General features: G+C 36.3%; 1 protein-coding gene across 2 annotated transcripts; it reads right to left on the bottom strand.

The window, feature by feature from the left end:
- Positions 1-11,622: 11,622 nt before the first annotated feature.
- LOC139967679 (uncharacterized) lies at positions 11,623-16,064 on the bottom strand. 2 transcript variants are annotated; one of them, XM_071971679.1, is made up of 5 exons: positions 15,913-16,064; positions 14,879-15,058; positions 13,722-13,856; positions 12,928-13,008; positions 11,623-12,108 (listed from the first exon to the last, which is right to left on the bottom strand). In XM_071971679.1, the coding sequence occupies exons 2-5, from the start codon at positions 14,936-14,938 to the stop codon at positions 11,782-11,784; spliced, it is 603 nt and encodes a 200-aa protein (XP_071827780.1). In that variant the 5' UTR covers positions 14,939-15,058; positions 15,913-16,064; the 3' UTR covers positions 11,623-11,781. The 2 variants fall into 2 exon arrangements, with proteins under 2 accessions (XP_071827780.1, XP_071827779.1); XM_071971678.1 differs by having other exon boundaries at positions 15,737-16,007.
- Between the last annotated feature and the right edge of the window lie 1,264 nt (positions 16,065-17,328).

Genomic DNA, 17,328 nt, shown 5'->3' with positions numbered 1-17,328 from the left:
TGTAGTTTGATTATATTTATGTCTTAAATACAACTTCAAAACATATCTTGTCTATATTGTGCACATAATAGCAAGACCCATACAGATGGATGTAGTTTGTTCACACATTTGTTAACATAGTTTGATTGCATAGTTTGTTGACATAGTTTGTTTACATGGACAAGATATGTCTTGAAATACAGTCCAAAACATATATTGTCCATATTGTGGGAGAAGTGATACTATTGCTAGTATTTTTTAACCTTTCAAAGTTTTGATGTCGGAGTTAACATTATTTACTCATAGTAACTGAGGGTTTCTCTGAACCGAGGGAACGACCTTTTGAAATGCCAGGTCTAGTGTATAACCAAGTACTGAAGCATTATGCTATTGAACCATTATTCAATCTAAGATCTTTTGTAGATCTGGTCTGTCGTCCATTTGGCCAAGATCTTGTGTATAGTGACTTCTTCCTGATGGATGGGCACTTTGGTTGAGCATTAGATCAGTTTAAGAAGGGCACCACCACTCCCCCCCCCTCCCTTGCCCTAAGCTTTTATATCCAAGTACTTTTTGAACAATGGGTAATCAAATGGAAAACAAATAGTTAATCAACAAGAAAATTTATGCAGAATAAGAATGATAAGGAAATCCTATCATTTAACTCAGATATAAAATTGATCACTGAGAGAGTAAAACAAAAGAGATGTAAGAGGAAAGAAGAAATGGAGAGCAAGGTTTGGACGGGGGGGGGGGGGGGGGAGGAGGTGAGGGAAATGAAGGGATATGTGAGATACAAGACGAAGAGATGAAGAGCTAGAGGAACTAAATTGATGAAAGGTTAACATTTTAATGATTTTTTGACACAGCTACCATTGCACTTTGTGTATTTTAGAGTTTCAGCCTTCTCTGAATATTACAGATAAGAACTATGTCATACGTTTTCACACTTGAAAATCTTCTGTACTCATCCTTGCAAAGTCACTCAACTAATGTGCTTCATTTGAGCTTTACTTTCCTCACTCGAAGAGTCTCTAAATATTTTATACAATACTCCAGCCCAAGGACGTTATAGTCAGTATATGTGATCCCTTTTGGCAATTTTCTAGCAAGGGCAAGTAATAAATGGATTTGTTTTTTTTGTGGTATAATTTTGCTCTGTTATCCTTTCTCTATCATTCACATCACTGAAGAGACAGGCTACAGGTGGATCAACTTTCAAGTAATTACTGTTTTCTTAAAACAAATTCCCATGAGGTCCTGTGGTCAAATTTGAAGTTATAGATTACAAATTTGTTTAAAGTTCATGTCAACTATCCTTTTTGAATAATTAAACAATGATGTGTGTGGAGGTTTTCAAAGGAGAAAAGAGGGAGGGGTGTGGGGGGATTCCAAAATCACCCATTGGAATTTTTCAGGGGCATGAACCTTTACGGATGGGCTGTAGGGGGATCAACAGTTTTACAGAAGAGGGGTGTGGCTATGGGGTCGTTGAATTGGATTCGGATATGTAAGGGGGTCTGTCGGTCATCTCTCAGAAAGAAAACAAAATGCAAACTTAAAACACATCAAGCAGTGCAGTCTGATGCATATTTAGACTATAAAATTAGCTGTCCATAATAAGTCTAAATGCAAGGTTGTGCTCATAAATACTTTTGAATTTTGAAGAAAAACATATCTCTCAAGCAATCATGGCTTAGGTACCAACTAGTTGGGTTGGAAGATTGAAGGAGATCCTGTTGTGTTTAAAGTAGCAGCTATATATAAATAGACATTGGCTGTGATAGTGCAACAGGGCTTGTTAAGCATGAACACAGCAGGGGTAGCTGTAACAAATCATGGATCTTACTTTGACAATTTGTACTTTCAGTTTGGATGTCCGCAGTATGGGATCGATGGTGGTGTCTAACACTTCTGTTACACCTCATTCGAAACTAGGTCAGATTACCTGCATGAGACGTTTCTTTGTGCGCGAGTCTTCACACCCATCTGTATTGGCCTAGGCAAATTTTTTGCAGGATAAAAATTGCAAGAAGTTTTTGAAAGTACTTTCTTAGCTGCTCCTTAAATGTCATTTTGTGCTGTTTTATATCATTCAAGATTTTCTTTTTAGAAGTACAATAAATAGTCATTTAAAAAGTCATTTAAAATCATAAACAACAATTGGTTGAGTGTCTCTTATACCTCACCTGAAAGCTGCCAAAGTATTATGATAATTTGAGAAAGCTTAGCCAGTAGTTCCCTTTACATATTTGAGAAAGTTAATTGCTAATATTTGACTATTTAATTTGTCTTAACATAGTTAGCTATGCCTCCCCATGAGATATATATTTCTTTAAAGCTGAATTATGCCATGAATAGTTCATGCTGCTTCAAGTCCATCAATACATTAATTTCCATTTTATAAAATAAAGAAGAATAGACGAAGGGGTTGGGGTGGGGGGGGGGGGAGTGGGTCGAAATGGAAGTGAACTGTTTCTCGTTTTGTTACACTAAATGAGTGGTGTTCTTGTGGGTATTTGAATATGTAATATTGAGAACCCTGTTGGCATTAAATTTCTCAGGATGTGGCAAACGACATCATTACTTATTCACTAAAGAAAATTACTCGGTGATTGGTATGAATGTCAGGTTTGCTAATGGTAGCTCATCACTTGCAATCATGCATATTCATCAGCAGTGTCAAACAAAATAAATACTAACTCAATAAAGACGTATTTAATACCTTTTTGTATCCCTTGGTTACTATCTCAGGTTGGTTTTGTAATCGGATTATTTATCAGTTATTAATATTTGGTGGGATTCCTTTCTGGCGTTACGGATATAATCTTGGGTTAATTTAAGTCACTGTTGCGCAGCGATAAAGTCATTTGGGTATTAACGTCTAAAAATCCAAGCTCATCCTTTATGTATAGACTTTCCTGTTTAATTCTACCCTGAAAGGACAAAAATTCTCGCTTCTACAGTATCTTTAATTTGGTGAGATAAACAAAATGAACCAGGCTTAATATTGAAGACTTATTTGTGATAGTACTGTAGATGGCAGTGTAGCTATATCTGTGTTTATAATCAAAGTTGTACACATGCAATTAATATCACAATGGTAATTTGAATACTGTAAAATTGCATTGTAATGAAACAGCACTCATTGAGTTGCAATTGTGAAGAATGTTTAATTCTATTCAAGTCTAAACTCTTAAAACGTTTCATCTGATACAAGTTTGACTCAGTCAAGATAAATGTCAAATTGTGCAGGATATTTGTGCCTCTGTATCTGATGGCCAAAAGTGATAACAAAAGTGCAAGTGTACATCGATAAATTTATTTTAGAATAGACTGCAATCACATATTCATTTGATGAGATATTGAAATATTTGTAATCAAAATTCATTAACATGGTAATAATTTTAGATGACCAAGAGCAATCGTACTTATTTTGTACATAAAACAAATTTAACTGTATATAGTATATTATGTTGGCAGCTGGTTGTAGCTCTGTGTACAATATAACAGGTTAATACAAATTATCTTGTACTCAGTGGAAGCGCTTCGGGGTTGTGGGTGTGGGGGGGGGGGCAGTTTCCCCCAGATTTCCCCTTGTCCCCTAGTTTCCACCTAATCAGGTCTACTACTTATCCATAATATATAGAAGAAGTGCTATTAATGGTTTGTATTATAAACAGCTTCCAATGCAATGCATTAATGTAACATTAAATATTTGATAGCACCATATGATAGCACCATTTCACATCTTAGTCACTTTACTTGTAGAAAAATTCCCAAAGGGAAGAGGAAACCCTCTCATTAGACTCCTCCCCCATATCAGTGTTACATTTTTTGCCCCCCCCCCCTCCAAAAAAAAAGAAATATGCGTTATCCCTAGTTACCCTAGATTGCCTTGGCTGCCATGGTGCTGCCACTTTTTGTACTAGAGTCCCCACAATTGCTGATTTTTAGTTTCACTATATTCTCTGCCTTTTATGGATATATACCTTCCTCCTTCGGTCCTCATGATGAATGACTCAGATAGGAGAGACTTGGACACGTTTGTTGAGCAACTTGTCTTTATTATGTGTGAATTTGAGCAGGGTTACAGTACATTTAAGCCAAGCTCATTATACTCCCGAGAAGCAGAGGCAAGCCTTTTATTTAAAGCCATGAGCTGACATGTTTTATGTCTTTGTGTTTGGTGATAAATCTCAGAAGATGTCCATCGAATCTGTATGTTCTTCATGTGACTCCGTGGATCAAAGTATATAGGCATGTACACATTGAGGTCTAATGTGTCGACCAAGCCTGATTTAAGTGTAACTTGAAATAAACATTTCATGAGATGTCGATTTGCTTCCCAGAATGGCTAAGGCTGGGTGGGGGGGGGGGGGGGGAGGGAGGTGGAGAATGCGGAGAAATATTATAACCAATTATGTAGGAACCTATCACAAGTTAATTAGGGGTGGGAGTACAGAAAACTGGTGGGGTATCTTCCCTGGGGGAATTTAGTTTTCTATAGTTTTTATGGTGGCACAATGTATCATTGGAAATTTCAACTGTGTTCTTTATCAAAGACTTATCTTATAGTTTTGAATTTGTATATTACAATTTCAACTCCTGTTACAAAAGCTTTCCCTTCATATCTCAAAACCATGGACCATTTCATCTCAAAATTTCAACTGTTTTTTTTTTCACCTCAAAAGGTATTTAGTTTTCTAATTTTGAATTTTGTACCAGAATTTCAACACTTGAGGGGATGGGATGGGGTGGGCGGGATGGGATGGGGTGGGCGGGATGGGATGGGGTGGGCGGGATGGGGTGGGCGGGATGGGGTATTGGAGCAGTATTGCATATTTAGTCAAGTGTGAATTTTACAGTTACAACTTGATGTAATAAATTTTTTTAAAGTAGCATTCTCCATTTTTAATGCTGTCCGATGGTGGATTCCTTGAGAAACAAATTACAGTCGTTCCTCTGTGGACTTTCTCCATTGTCATAGTATATTTTTCATTGTTTGCAATTATCGCCCAAGTACTTAGCTCAAGGTTAGTACATGTATTGGATAATTAATAGCTTATAATTCTGATGCCAATTAAGGTGATGCTGCAATGCAAGTGCATCTTTAATGCAGGAAAGTATGATAGCTATATACTGATAGCTATATATATAGCTATATTTATAGCTATATATATAGCTATATACTGATAGCTGTATACTGCAGTGAAAATTAAACTATATATTGCATTTCCAGGAAATTTTCTCTGTATTTTGGCATTTTAATTTCCTCCGATGATCAATGTCAGAGTAACGCAGGACAATTTTTTTTATCAATATCTCATGCGTATCTGAGTGAAACTTGAAACCATTGAACTCATCCGTGTTTTCTGACCCATGGAGGCTCGCATGAATGTTACGCTCTCATGGTCTTGGTACATCATCCTGTTTGGAATGAGATCTGCTCATACCTCAGCTAGAGGCCCGATTGATACTTTCACAGGTGTGCCAGGTTAAAGATTTTTCGACAAAAAACATTTCCGTTTGAATAAAACATGAGTTAAAATTCTGACGGGCGATGTATGACATACAAAGTCTATAAGCCAACAACTCAAGTATTTCCAACGAAAAATTGAAAGTATATTTTCCTCTCAGAACTGCCAAATGACCTTTTACATATTGATAGCCAAAAATGTGACACACATTATGGAGAGATGAATTTAACACTACTATTAACATACAGATGTACTGGTAATATCATATGTAACCTTTTACTTAAAGAAATGATTAACCATACCATTGATATATTCAAGGAATCTTTTGGTGACGATGAAACACATTTTGATGATACCTTAAAGAGAAAAATATTCCAAACTCTTAGTCAAAAACCTGGAGATATGGTTGATTGAATGTAAAGCTATTTTGATTGGCTAAACCCTCCCTTACACAAGAAAGTAGATGACAGTAGATGGTAATATGATGTCATCTGAGGGCTGGTGTTCTTCAAAAACTTTACTTTCCTGTGGTAGTCCTCTTAATGATTTTATATTTTTAATATGTTTGGAATGTTTACATAGTTGTAGAATTTCATCACTTAGTGCACAATTTCTTTTTGTTGTAGAAATATTTTCCTCTGTAGATGAATCGTTTAAATATTGTACATAAAAAACAAATGCATTCGACAGCTCAGTTGTCATGACAACATCTTTGGCTCTGTTGTTGCCAGAATGGAATTCACAAAATATCATCATTCTTGACAAATTCATATATTTGCCAAACAAAATGCAACAAAGGATGTAGTTTTGTCCTAGAACTTATGCAGAAGATTTTTAGCGAAAACTCTTGAAATTAAACAATAATTTTCAGCCAGCAGAATACCTTGGATATTTTTTTCTCATGATCTTTGGTTTATGATAATTTCACAAAAAATCGACCAATTACTTATCAAATATAAGTATTATGCAATTGATCAAATCAAGACATATCCCTATAATTTAGTTACTGATCCAGATTCATCATGCAGACATTTATTTTTTATAATATGAAGACTTGGACTGGATGCATTTCATAAAAGTCTCTCCATGCTGCCAAGTAATTATCCTGAATCCAGAGGTTTACTGAACCTGTACAATATCTGTAATCGACATCAACACTGGAGACATCACTTAAAGATACTTGAATGTGAAATATTTCCAATAGTTCAACGTTTCCTTTATTTTTATAGTTTGCGCCCTCCAATTGTGATGGCCTGGTTCCCATGTGGCCTCATTGCTAAATCCAGCCCCCCCCCCCCCTTCAATACATGTGTATGTGAAAGCTCTTCTGATACTAATACAAATTTCTGGCACTTTTACAGTAATTTCTTTGCCCTTTAAGGATTTCCCTCCTAATGTACCATACATATTGTTTGCTAGTGTGTTTTCGGACATCTTCAAGTGGCATGCATATTGCCATTTAGTGATGTCATTCTCTTCCTTCCTGTTCTGGTTTCTTCAAGGACGTGTTAACTAGTTTAAGTGTGACACTGGATGATTCCTTCCAAGAATTGATAGTGGGATCTGAAGGGGGCTACCCTCGATAAATTCAACTGAGGGGTTAACAAATGTATTTGCTTTCAGATTTATTTGTAATGTTCTTATCTTTTTTACATGCAATTAGATACTGTGTTGGATTATAAAAGACTTTCCATACAGACGAGCAGGTATAAATGGCAATAAAACAGTTTTTGTGGTATTGACCTTTGAACTATGATGTCACCAATCATGCAGGCACAAATTGTCATGGTCAGGTGTCTACACACCAAGTTGGAACATGATCGGACTTACAGTGTAAGAGGAATGCGCGATAAACCTTTCGCACAATTTAGGCCAGTTTGACCATTGACATACATATGTTTAGACCATCAAACAGGCATTTAGTCATGTGCCAACCAGTGCCCCTGTGACCTAGGTCTCCCAAATATCTGCCAGGCCCCCTACAAAACTCTGAGATCCATATCGTGTTTTTCGTGCAGATGAAATTACCAGTTGCAAGAACAAGTTCAATGGGTGGTGGCAACATTGTTCCAGCTGTACAGTTTACCAGAAGATTATGCAAACAGACCGACTGATGTTACAAAAATGACTAACTTTATATTAACACCATTAAAATAGAAGCAGCTGTCAACTCCTTTTCTTGTTAGCTTTCTCACATAAGCAAAGCTAGTGAGCATTGAGCTTCACTACTGTGTTTTTACTGTGTATTTTTCCCCGCGTACTTGCATAACCAATTCTGTCACAGTTTACACTAACTAGGGCATGTAATTTTAACAACATATACTTGAGTTGGTCAGAGAATTGTCTTAATTGAATCAGAAAGATATAATCAAAAAGAATTCCTCTAGCTGCATTTTTTCCTCGAGTTGCATATTAAGGTTCCTGAGATAAACATCGTTACAGAAAGGTCACTTGTTGCAAACTCAAACACAAACAAATTACCTACATCCCCCTCCCCCACCCTGTTGACATAGTCTTGTAAATGTCATTAGTGATTATACTTTGCCATGCATCCATGACAGCAAAATGTGTGACTTATCACGTTTTCATCAAGAATAAAGAGGAACATAAAGGGATATTCCACTTACAGACAATATAACACTCATTCAGAGTGAAACATTATCCACTTAAATATCATCAACTTATATTATCCTCTTATTTGAAACTCAAATCCCAAGAAATCTTGTCCTAACTCAAGATCGTTGACTAGATGTAACCTATTTTGACCAGGCAGAATTTTTGTTTCAGGGGGCCGCATTTCCACCAAAGGGTCCAAAATAGGGAGGGGTATAACCGAAATTTTTGGGGAATTGCCCCAGAATGGTCACCTCCCCCCCCCCCCCCCGATTTTGACTGGCTAAACCCTCAATTCTTCCAGAGTTGATCACAGTAGGTGGTCTGCGATGTCGTCATTGTAGATTTTGCATTATTATTATCATCTTTTTGTCGATTTGTCCTCGAAATGTAATACGTTTGGAATGTTTGCTTGGTTTAGTTTCCAAAGTTCTCTGTAGCTAAAATTCCATCCAAATGCAATTTTTGTTGTTGTAGAAATAGATATTATTTTTCACTGTTAAAGTAGGGAGTTAAATAGTTCCTATAAAGAAATGCAATTTCAGCATGGATTGCCGTGATGCCGTCATTCACGATCTTCTTGCCAGATGCATTAACATCATGTAATCAAATTTAAACCATCCATATCTTTGCAAAACAAAATGCTATGGGCATAGCCGTAGGAGGCGGGATGGCTGGGGGGGGGGGGCTGCAGGCCGCCTCCAATCAAATGCTTTTTTGAAAATTCGGGCAATTTGCTGAGAATTTTTCGGGCACCAACTGAATGAAAAATAAATTGCAATGTGTTTTTCAATGGTTAAAGTTATTATTATCATTTTTATTGTAACAACTTCCCCAAAAATGGTAATAAACAGCAAATGATTGTATGTAATTGACATGCGATGTAATAACCGATTCATGCCTATATGATTCGTATATTAAGATGTTGAGCGCGCGTGGAGTGCACAAAAAAAGGTTGGTTATATTTTTCGGGCAAGTCGTTACAGCCCCCCCCCCCCCCCCAATCAAATTGGGCTCCTACGCCTGTGGCTATGGGGATATGGTTATGATATCATCATTCCGAAAAGTTTCAGCTGTTTTTGTTAGGTAAGCAACTTCATTCACTGAATATCCTTTCAGGAAGAATAGTTGCAGAAAGATATTTAAATACTGCCAAAAGTTGCACCAAAAAAAAAAAATTATCTAGAAATTTTTGTGCCACAGAGTGTTTAAGTCACGTTAACTACTCTTATGAGTTTTCCTTTCAAGCACAAAAATTCTCAACTTTTCTGATTTTCATCGAAAAAACAATAAAATGAAACAAAACAAAGTGACTAATCAACATAACTTGAAAAACAGAAAAACAAAATTTTCTTGTTTTTCCTATTAAGCACAAAATCTCTCATTTTTTTCTGATTTTCATCATGCTATTAAAAAAACACAAGACAAAAGTGACTAAATGAAATAGGGTGATGACCAAATTATATTGGTTTATTATTCAAATACAAAAATAATATATTATGAACACCTCACACTTAAAGAAAAGAATCTTCTTCGATGGAATTAAATTGCAAGACTTAATTACTACCCCGGGGTGTATTTATGTTATGATTATGTTACTGCAACAATTTGTTTGTTTTTATGGAAGTCAGAAAAAACTGGCTGAAGGTAATATGGTTATGATAATTTCATTCCCTAATTAAATTTGTCTGTCCCTCCCCCCGAAACAAAGAGAATGGTAGAAATAAAATAAAGGAAAAATAGTTGTTTCTCTCAAGGAAAGTGAAAATAATTTTCAAGATTGAAGGGAGAAATATTTATTTTTGTCCCTGTTATGTCGGACACCCTAACTGCATTAATAATGTAAATCTTCCTATCAATTCAGGGCATGATGACATTTCTCCAACAAGTGGTTGGATTGTCTTTCTTTGTCCCTTTGTTGTTGAACACTCGTGCATACTTTAATCCTTACTTATAATCCTGGCATTGGAATTTAATTTCAATTGGAATATTGGAATTACTTCCTTAAACTGAAAGAGGACATTCAGATTCCAAACAATTAAGACCCATATGTAACTGGAAGGCTTTGTTTGATGTTCAGGCAATAATGTAATATACATTTCCTACGCCCGATACATCCAGATAGATTAAGGAATCAGTTGCTAAGATAGACGATACACCCCCCCCCCCCCTTCCACAATCTTAACACCACCATCTGGGCATCTGTGGTCACTGAAAATTGCTACAAACATCTTGTGAATAACATTCAGGAAGGCCATATGAAATGTTTTGAGCAATTTGTGAAATGCTCAGATTTGCAGCAATGCTTATTACTTTAGTAAACCTTTTAGGATAAACTGATTTCAGACATCGAACTTGGTTCAAATGCCATCTTATTATTAAAGTTAGGCTTTAATATTGTTACGGTATATGATACGGAAACTTCATTTGCAAAGAACACACTTCCTACGCATATATGCTTCACAAACTAGACCATTTAATAAGGGTGGGTGGAAAATACTCCTTTCAACATGACTATTCGTGTTTCCTTGATTATGAGCTGTGGTTCTGCGGAGAACAAACATGAACGACAGCTTAAAAGAACTCGGTAGACGATACAAGACTAGTGTACACCTTAATAATACGACTGTCCCGGCATGCAGCATTCCTTTCCTCTGAAATTTGATTTGCAAGTTACGTGTTTACTCGATGGGAATTAATTTCCATTACTTATACATTGACAAGTAATGAAAGCAACTGTAATGGTTCTAGGATCGACTAAGCAATCCTAATATCTTGCCCTATCGACACTTTGTTAACTCATAAAGAAAACAGAAAATCAAATTTTCCTTATAACTAAAACTGATGATATTTTAATACAAAAAGCAGCGTTAGGTATTGAGGCTCCATGTGACAGCAGTTGTAAGCAGATAGGGGGAAATAGCAACTTAGAGAGAGTAGTGGAAAAATTGCTGATGGAAGATTTCAATGAGATAAGATATGGAAGGGAAGACAGTATAAGTCAAGCCTGAAGTCTCTTTATTAGTTTGAGACAGAACAACACTTTTTTTTTTGAAACTATAATTAAACAGAAATTAACAGAAAATCACAATATTATAGAAACAACATTGTAGGCAATGTACAAGTGCTAATCTCTCCGTTGTCAAGTCACACAACTGTAAATGAAAATTATTTCTCAAAATTTTATGAGAAAATGGCTATGATCCAGAAAGAGAATGGGTCACATTTACTTTGGCTTTTAGAAAGAAAAGGAAAAACTCCTTTTCTCAAGTGAAATAACATTTAAAGGAACAGAATTAGTAAAGACTAGAAATTCTAGCAATGGTCATTATACTCACAATAGATTTTAAGTCATAATTTTGTTTACTGTTTTTTTCTTCATGTACTGTCACTCAGTGTATCAGTTCCTAGAGGAAGATGTTCAATGATTCACTACTTTGAAGAAGAAAAAATTGGCCGGCGAGATGTTAGCCAGACTGTAGGTGTGTTCGTTGTACTTTCGAAAGGATGATGGAAGTGCATGAGAAATACTGAACTATATACGTAAGCATCACTTTGAAGTCACATGAATTTTATTTCACATCAACACACAATTTTTGTGTTGTCTACCCTAAGGCAATGCCCTAATATATGGTACACTGTACAGTAGCAAATTGTGAATCGTCATGGTCATGGTAATAAACTGTCTTTCGGAATTATCTTTTGGTTATCAGAAGGCAGGCTTTTGAGAGTATTTCCAAGGATTTGCTTTTAAATGAGGTTCTTGGCTGGACACCAGGACCTGGGTGTCTGTCCTGAAGGGCACGTCTGGTGGTTGGAACCATTCTGTTGTGGTCGTGGAGGGCTTGCTTGGTCCTTCTGCTCCTTCCTGGTGTTCTCGAGGGTACCTTCTCATCTTTGGTGGTTCTTTGCATGGTTCCCCTGTGTATGTGCTTGCCGTACTGGTTGAGTAATGCCTCTCCGGGGAGTTCCATGTGATGGTATCATTGGAACTGTGCTGCCGTTCACGTCCTTGGTATAGTTTCTTTCCTAGACCCTGAAATAAATGTAAACGAAGTGAATATTTCCGTGGATTTGCTCTTGTGGTTCAAGGATTGATTAATATTAGCAAAATAAACATCACCATAGCAATATTAAAATATTATAATGAGTCCATTTTAAACTGCAATAGGCCTACACAACACCAGTGAGCTTTCTAGCCTACCTTGAAATTCTCATGAAACTAGTACCTGTCAAGATTTTGTTCACTTTGTCAGAATGATCTTTTCATAAGTAGCAATAATAGTCCACAGATTGTACACAAAATATGCCATGCCATGGTACGTACAATGTGATGAAATTACAATCCCAAGGCTAAATGGAGGGTTTTGACTGTACACTATGAATTTAATGTTTCATATGTAAGCTTATGAGCGGGTGAGACCATACTAGAACATCATGAAAGGACGATATCTAGAACATCATGAAAGGAACAATATCTAGAACATCATGAAAGGAGCAATATAAAGGTAAAAGGAATCATAACGTTTTACTTTAGTACAATCAGAATCACATCAGGAATTATGAAATTATGTGCATAAAACTTCAAAGTTCTGCAAATTTGGGGGAAAGTAACACATTACATTTGAGTTTTTTCCACACATTGGACTCAACTATTTGTAGCTAGCCTTCCAAGAGCTGTGAAATAGTTCTGTAAATTCCACAAAGATCTCCTAGTTGGATTGAGAGGTATCCAGTTAGGAGGAGGGAGTATTGCGTGTATTGGTGTAATGGAAAGGAATAGTATGCAGTTGTGTGAATACCATTTTGTTTTCAAAGCTTATCTACAAAATATAGTTTCCATTATTTGACTTACATGTCCAAAATAAACTCCATGATCCTGGAAGGAATTTCTGTTGTCGTGCATGGAGAATGTATTGGCATCAGAATAGGAGTCCTGTAAGAAATGGAAATATCTGGTAAAGTCTATTGTGACCTATTTGAATCTAATCAATGCCCTGTGTGTTCTGTTTATGACAGATTCAATTAAAACATTTTTGTGACATGTCAACAACTGATGGACACTATCATCAGAATAAAAATAAAATCTTGTAGTGATAAAAGTTTTAGCATCGAAAATATGAAATTATGAGTACCAAAACATTTCCAAGCCTTACAATTTAATGCACAACCAAATTAAAAAAAAAAAGAAGCCATCTTCATTATTCTGCAGTTGCAGTCTGCACTTAACATTTATTATCTCACAATAAAACTATCTGGAGTATCTACACCATGGAATAAATTAGCACTCAAATTTTGTGTAGCAGTTTTTAAGGCTCTGAACATTCTCTTTAAAAAGTACTATGGTTCCCAATTGTTTGCACTTGTATAGAAATTTGCCCATATTGTACAGCAATTTGCTAATATTGTAAAGCAATTTGCTCTTATTGTAAAGCAATTTGCCCCATTTTGCATAGCATTTTGCCCATATAGTATAGCCAATTTGTCCATATTGTATAGCAATTTGCCCATATTGTATAGCACTTTGCCCATATTGTATAGCAATTTGCCAATATTGTATAGCAATATGCCCATATTGTATAGCAATATGCCCATTTTTTGTTGCATTTTGCGATGCCATAGTGGATAATTTCTTCCTGCATACTGTACCTGCGATAATTTGTTGAACTCAGGTGGAGGTGGTGTTGGTTGATTTGCTGTCTTTGTATCTTTGCTCAACATAGCTCCAGTTGTTGTAGCAGTCTCCCTCTCTAAAGGTACATCCTTCCATCCCCTCGTTTGGAACTGAAAATAATAAAAGCCAATTTAATATTGTTAACGCTCTGTTGAGGGAATGAATACTCATTTGAGAATCTAAAATGTATACAGTTAATACTCAGTCCATGAAAAAAATCCTGAGTGTCATTAATTTTTTTGGGGGGGGGGTGCCCTTTGTAATCCAATATTTTGTGATTAATTTACACATTAATTTGTAGCTTTTAACCAAGAAGTAATTATCCCCAGCACCAGTAAATATCTCTATTTGAAATAAGACAGGTAGCTAACCTATCAGTCAGTACCTGAAGAACCTTGTAAGTTTTACAAGTAAAAAGACGTTACAGATCCAGGAGAAAATAAACTTTGGCTTATTAAAATAAATCTGATTTAAGCAATGGAATATACAATTTAGAAAAAACAAATGTTTATGAGCTACTTTCTCTAATTGGTTTTGTATAATCAGATATATATTGCTTGTGTTTAATGAGCTACATTTTATAGAGTTTGTGGGAAACTTGATTAACAATAACTGCATGCAAATTGGGTGAAGCTACCATCCCAGAAATGGAAAGAAATCAGATGAAATGGAACAAATGTACACACTGTAGATACCTGTAGAACAATTGTTTTTCATATTGACACTTAAAGTGATGGAATAGATCTTTTCTATCACAAAGTTATTGAAACTAAACATTTAAGAATGGGGAAAATAAATGATTTCCTTCATAAAGGAATGCGGTAAGCCATCATCATCATATATATATATATTTTTTTAATTAAAGCTGGCATAGGAGGTACAGTGTGTATGGAAAATTGATCCTGTGCAAACTAATAACACCATTCACTAGTAAGCAGAGGGCAAAAGATGGAATCTGAAGAAAAGATAGAATGGGCCTTGTGTACTACAGACTCATAAACAGATTCAATCAATAGGTTTGCAAAGTTAACAACAGAATGACAAGAATTATTTAAATAACAGGGTGGGAGTAACGTCCAGGCTGCCTTGTCACTCCAGTAGGAGACAGAAGTACAGAAGAAATAGAACATACCCATACGCCATCAGTAGTTTTAGAACCAGGTACCCTTGGCTCTCTAACTTTTAAGGACATCACTGAGTCTTGCTCTGACCAGGGAAGGAACACTGTCAAAGTTTCTTACTCTCTCTATACTGTAATAAGTAGATCCTTGTTATGCTTTTCTCTTATTAGAATTTGCCAGTGAAAGATAACCTACAGTATGAGAGAAAACAAGGACATTGTAATCTGTACAAAATTTTCATGAAAAAGCTTATAAATATTCCATTGAAGATATGGTCCCTAGCTGCTGTCACAGTTGAGTGTATCAAAATATTTCTGTAGATTTTCTTAACAGTTTGGCTTGCAATTCAAATTGCACAGTTGATGCCGCAAACCTGCCAAACCCCACATACTAAGTCAAAATTATGTATCTGGCCAAGTTGCAGGTCAGTAGGTCACAAACTTAAAAGGCATATTACAAAGTTCACACACAACATACATGTTACTTTATGAAGAGCTATCATTAAAATATATACATTTTAACAGCAATTTATGACAAGTGCAAATGTCACCTTTCTGCATGTAGGGGATCTAAAAAATCTGTTTTTTTTTCTTTTCAAAAACACTCCCTTATTCCCTTCTCCATTTTTCAAATTACATAGCTTATGATGACCAGCATTTGCATCAGGAAAAGTTGGCAGCTATGGGAGTTATGAGTACAGATTATAGGATCAGAATGCTAACACTCCTAGCCTAGCCTAGGTTCTATACAAATTCAAGTTGGTAACGCCTGTAAAGTTCTACGAAACCTAAATTTGTAGCCAAACCGGTACCAATACTGGTCGTATGCCCTAGGCCTACCAACAGGTTTCTAATTACTTAGCCATGTACCAAGGGTATAAGGCCTAGTCTCGGCTTAATGTCAGCTTCGGGACTTCACACAAAATCAGGCATGCCTTACTGATATTGAATGTAAGCTGGAAAATGCTCTTAGATTAAACGGACATTCCTCTCCAAGAGAGGCTTAGCAACTGGCATCATTGTATAATTCATAAACTACACCATACAAGAATCTTTGCCGGCTTCTACGGCGTCAGCTAAATTTTCAAATTTCAGAACATCCCGTCATGCGAACCTTTCCGTGACCTGCATGCGTATACGACCTGCATACTGCAGCAACGTAGCCATGGCAACCACGAAACGCACCCATTTCATTTACCTCCTCTATGGCCGATCGATTCCATGTCACTGCATAGCAAGCTAACTAACCATACAGTAAATAGGATAATCGAGGTCCATCGTTTCGATTCTGAAAGGATAGCTACGTCAGGCCCTTTAGGTTTTATATGTTTACCTACACAGCCATTTGTAGTAAATAATCAGTTGTTCAGACTTTTTGAAGTAGATAAACAGTTAACAGTTTTCCTCTCTTAACTTAATTAAATTGGAGGGTCACTAGAACTGTTCGATTAAATGTTTTATTGACATGTTATTCCCAAACAGACAATTTAAGCAGTGCCAGGCAATTTTCTTTTCATATTTCTCACAATCGGTTAATACTTGGTCTTGTTTTCGAACTTGCAGATCCCCAAGCCCCATCCGGGTTGATCTGCACCGCACTTTTAGAGCTCGTTCGCCACAAGGAAGTTAGGCGGCCTGGCGCTAGAGGAGTGGGTCCATGCGCCGCCACTATAGGGCCCCTGCTTAAGGCCAACCTGGGAGCGAAGCCACATAAAGCTCTGCCGTTTCCATCATTTCCAGAACTTCTATCAGCTTCAAATCAGCAGGATTTGAGGTAGACGTTTCCCCATGCTTCCCACGTCACTGGATATGGCTGGATACATAAATTAATTTCCTACACATGATTTACAGTTATAGTTATAGCTTGTCTCTGTCGGTTTTTAGTTTCTTCTCTGTTCTATTTATATCATACAGTCTATTGCACCTCATAAAAGATAGAGGACATAAACTGAAAATGAATGAATTTCATTATTTATTACCGCGATTTATTTTTTTATTGTAAGAAAACAAATATTCATAGCTTGACCTGATAATGGCCATAGTAAGTTTGCTGAAAAATCTTGGGTGGGATGATAGTAGCATCCATGATTGTAATTATACATGAATTAACCCATTTTAAAGTTTATTATAACGTTGGTTGTATAGACGCAATAAAGAATGACGTCACTTCAAACTGTTGCAACTCTCAGGATAGCTATAGCGTACGTCATATGTAGGACGTCAACTCAAGTACGTGTGTACTAGTGGCGTAATACTGTTTTTAACATTGCCTTAATGTAGTTGGTCCACTTCTTCCCACGTCCGTTCAATGACATGACTTACAGTTCTCTGAGTGTTCGACGCATTTTAATAATGATAATGCATACACTGGACAGAGAAGCGCAAATACGCTGGTTATATAGGCTGCATGCTATATATTTAAATATTGGTTTGTGTATTAAAATGCAGTTTCAATGAGATAC

This window comes from Apostichopus japonicus, chromosome 5, assembly GCF_037975245.1.
Source record: "Apostichopus japonicus isolate 1M-3 chromosome 5, ASM3797524v1, whole genome shotgun sequence".
Taxonomy (NCBI): Eukaryota; Metazoa; Echinodermata; class Holothuroidea; order Aspidochirotida; family Stichopodidae; genus Apostichopus; species Apostichopus japonicus.
Note: the sequence above shows the minus strand (reverse complement) of the source record. Positions and strands in the feature narration are given on the sequence as shown.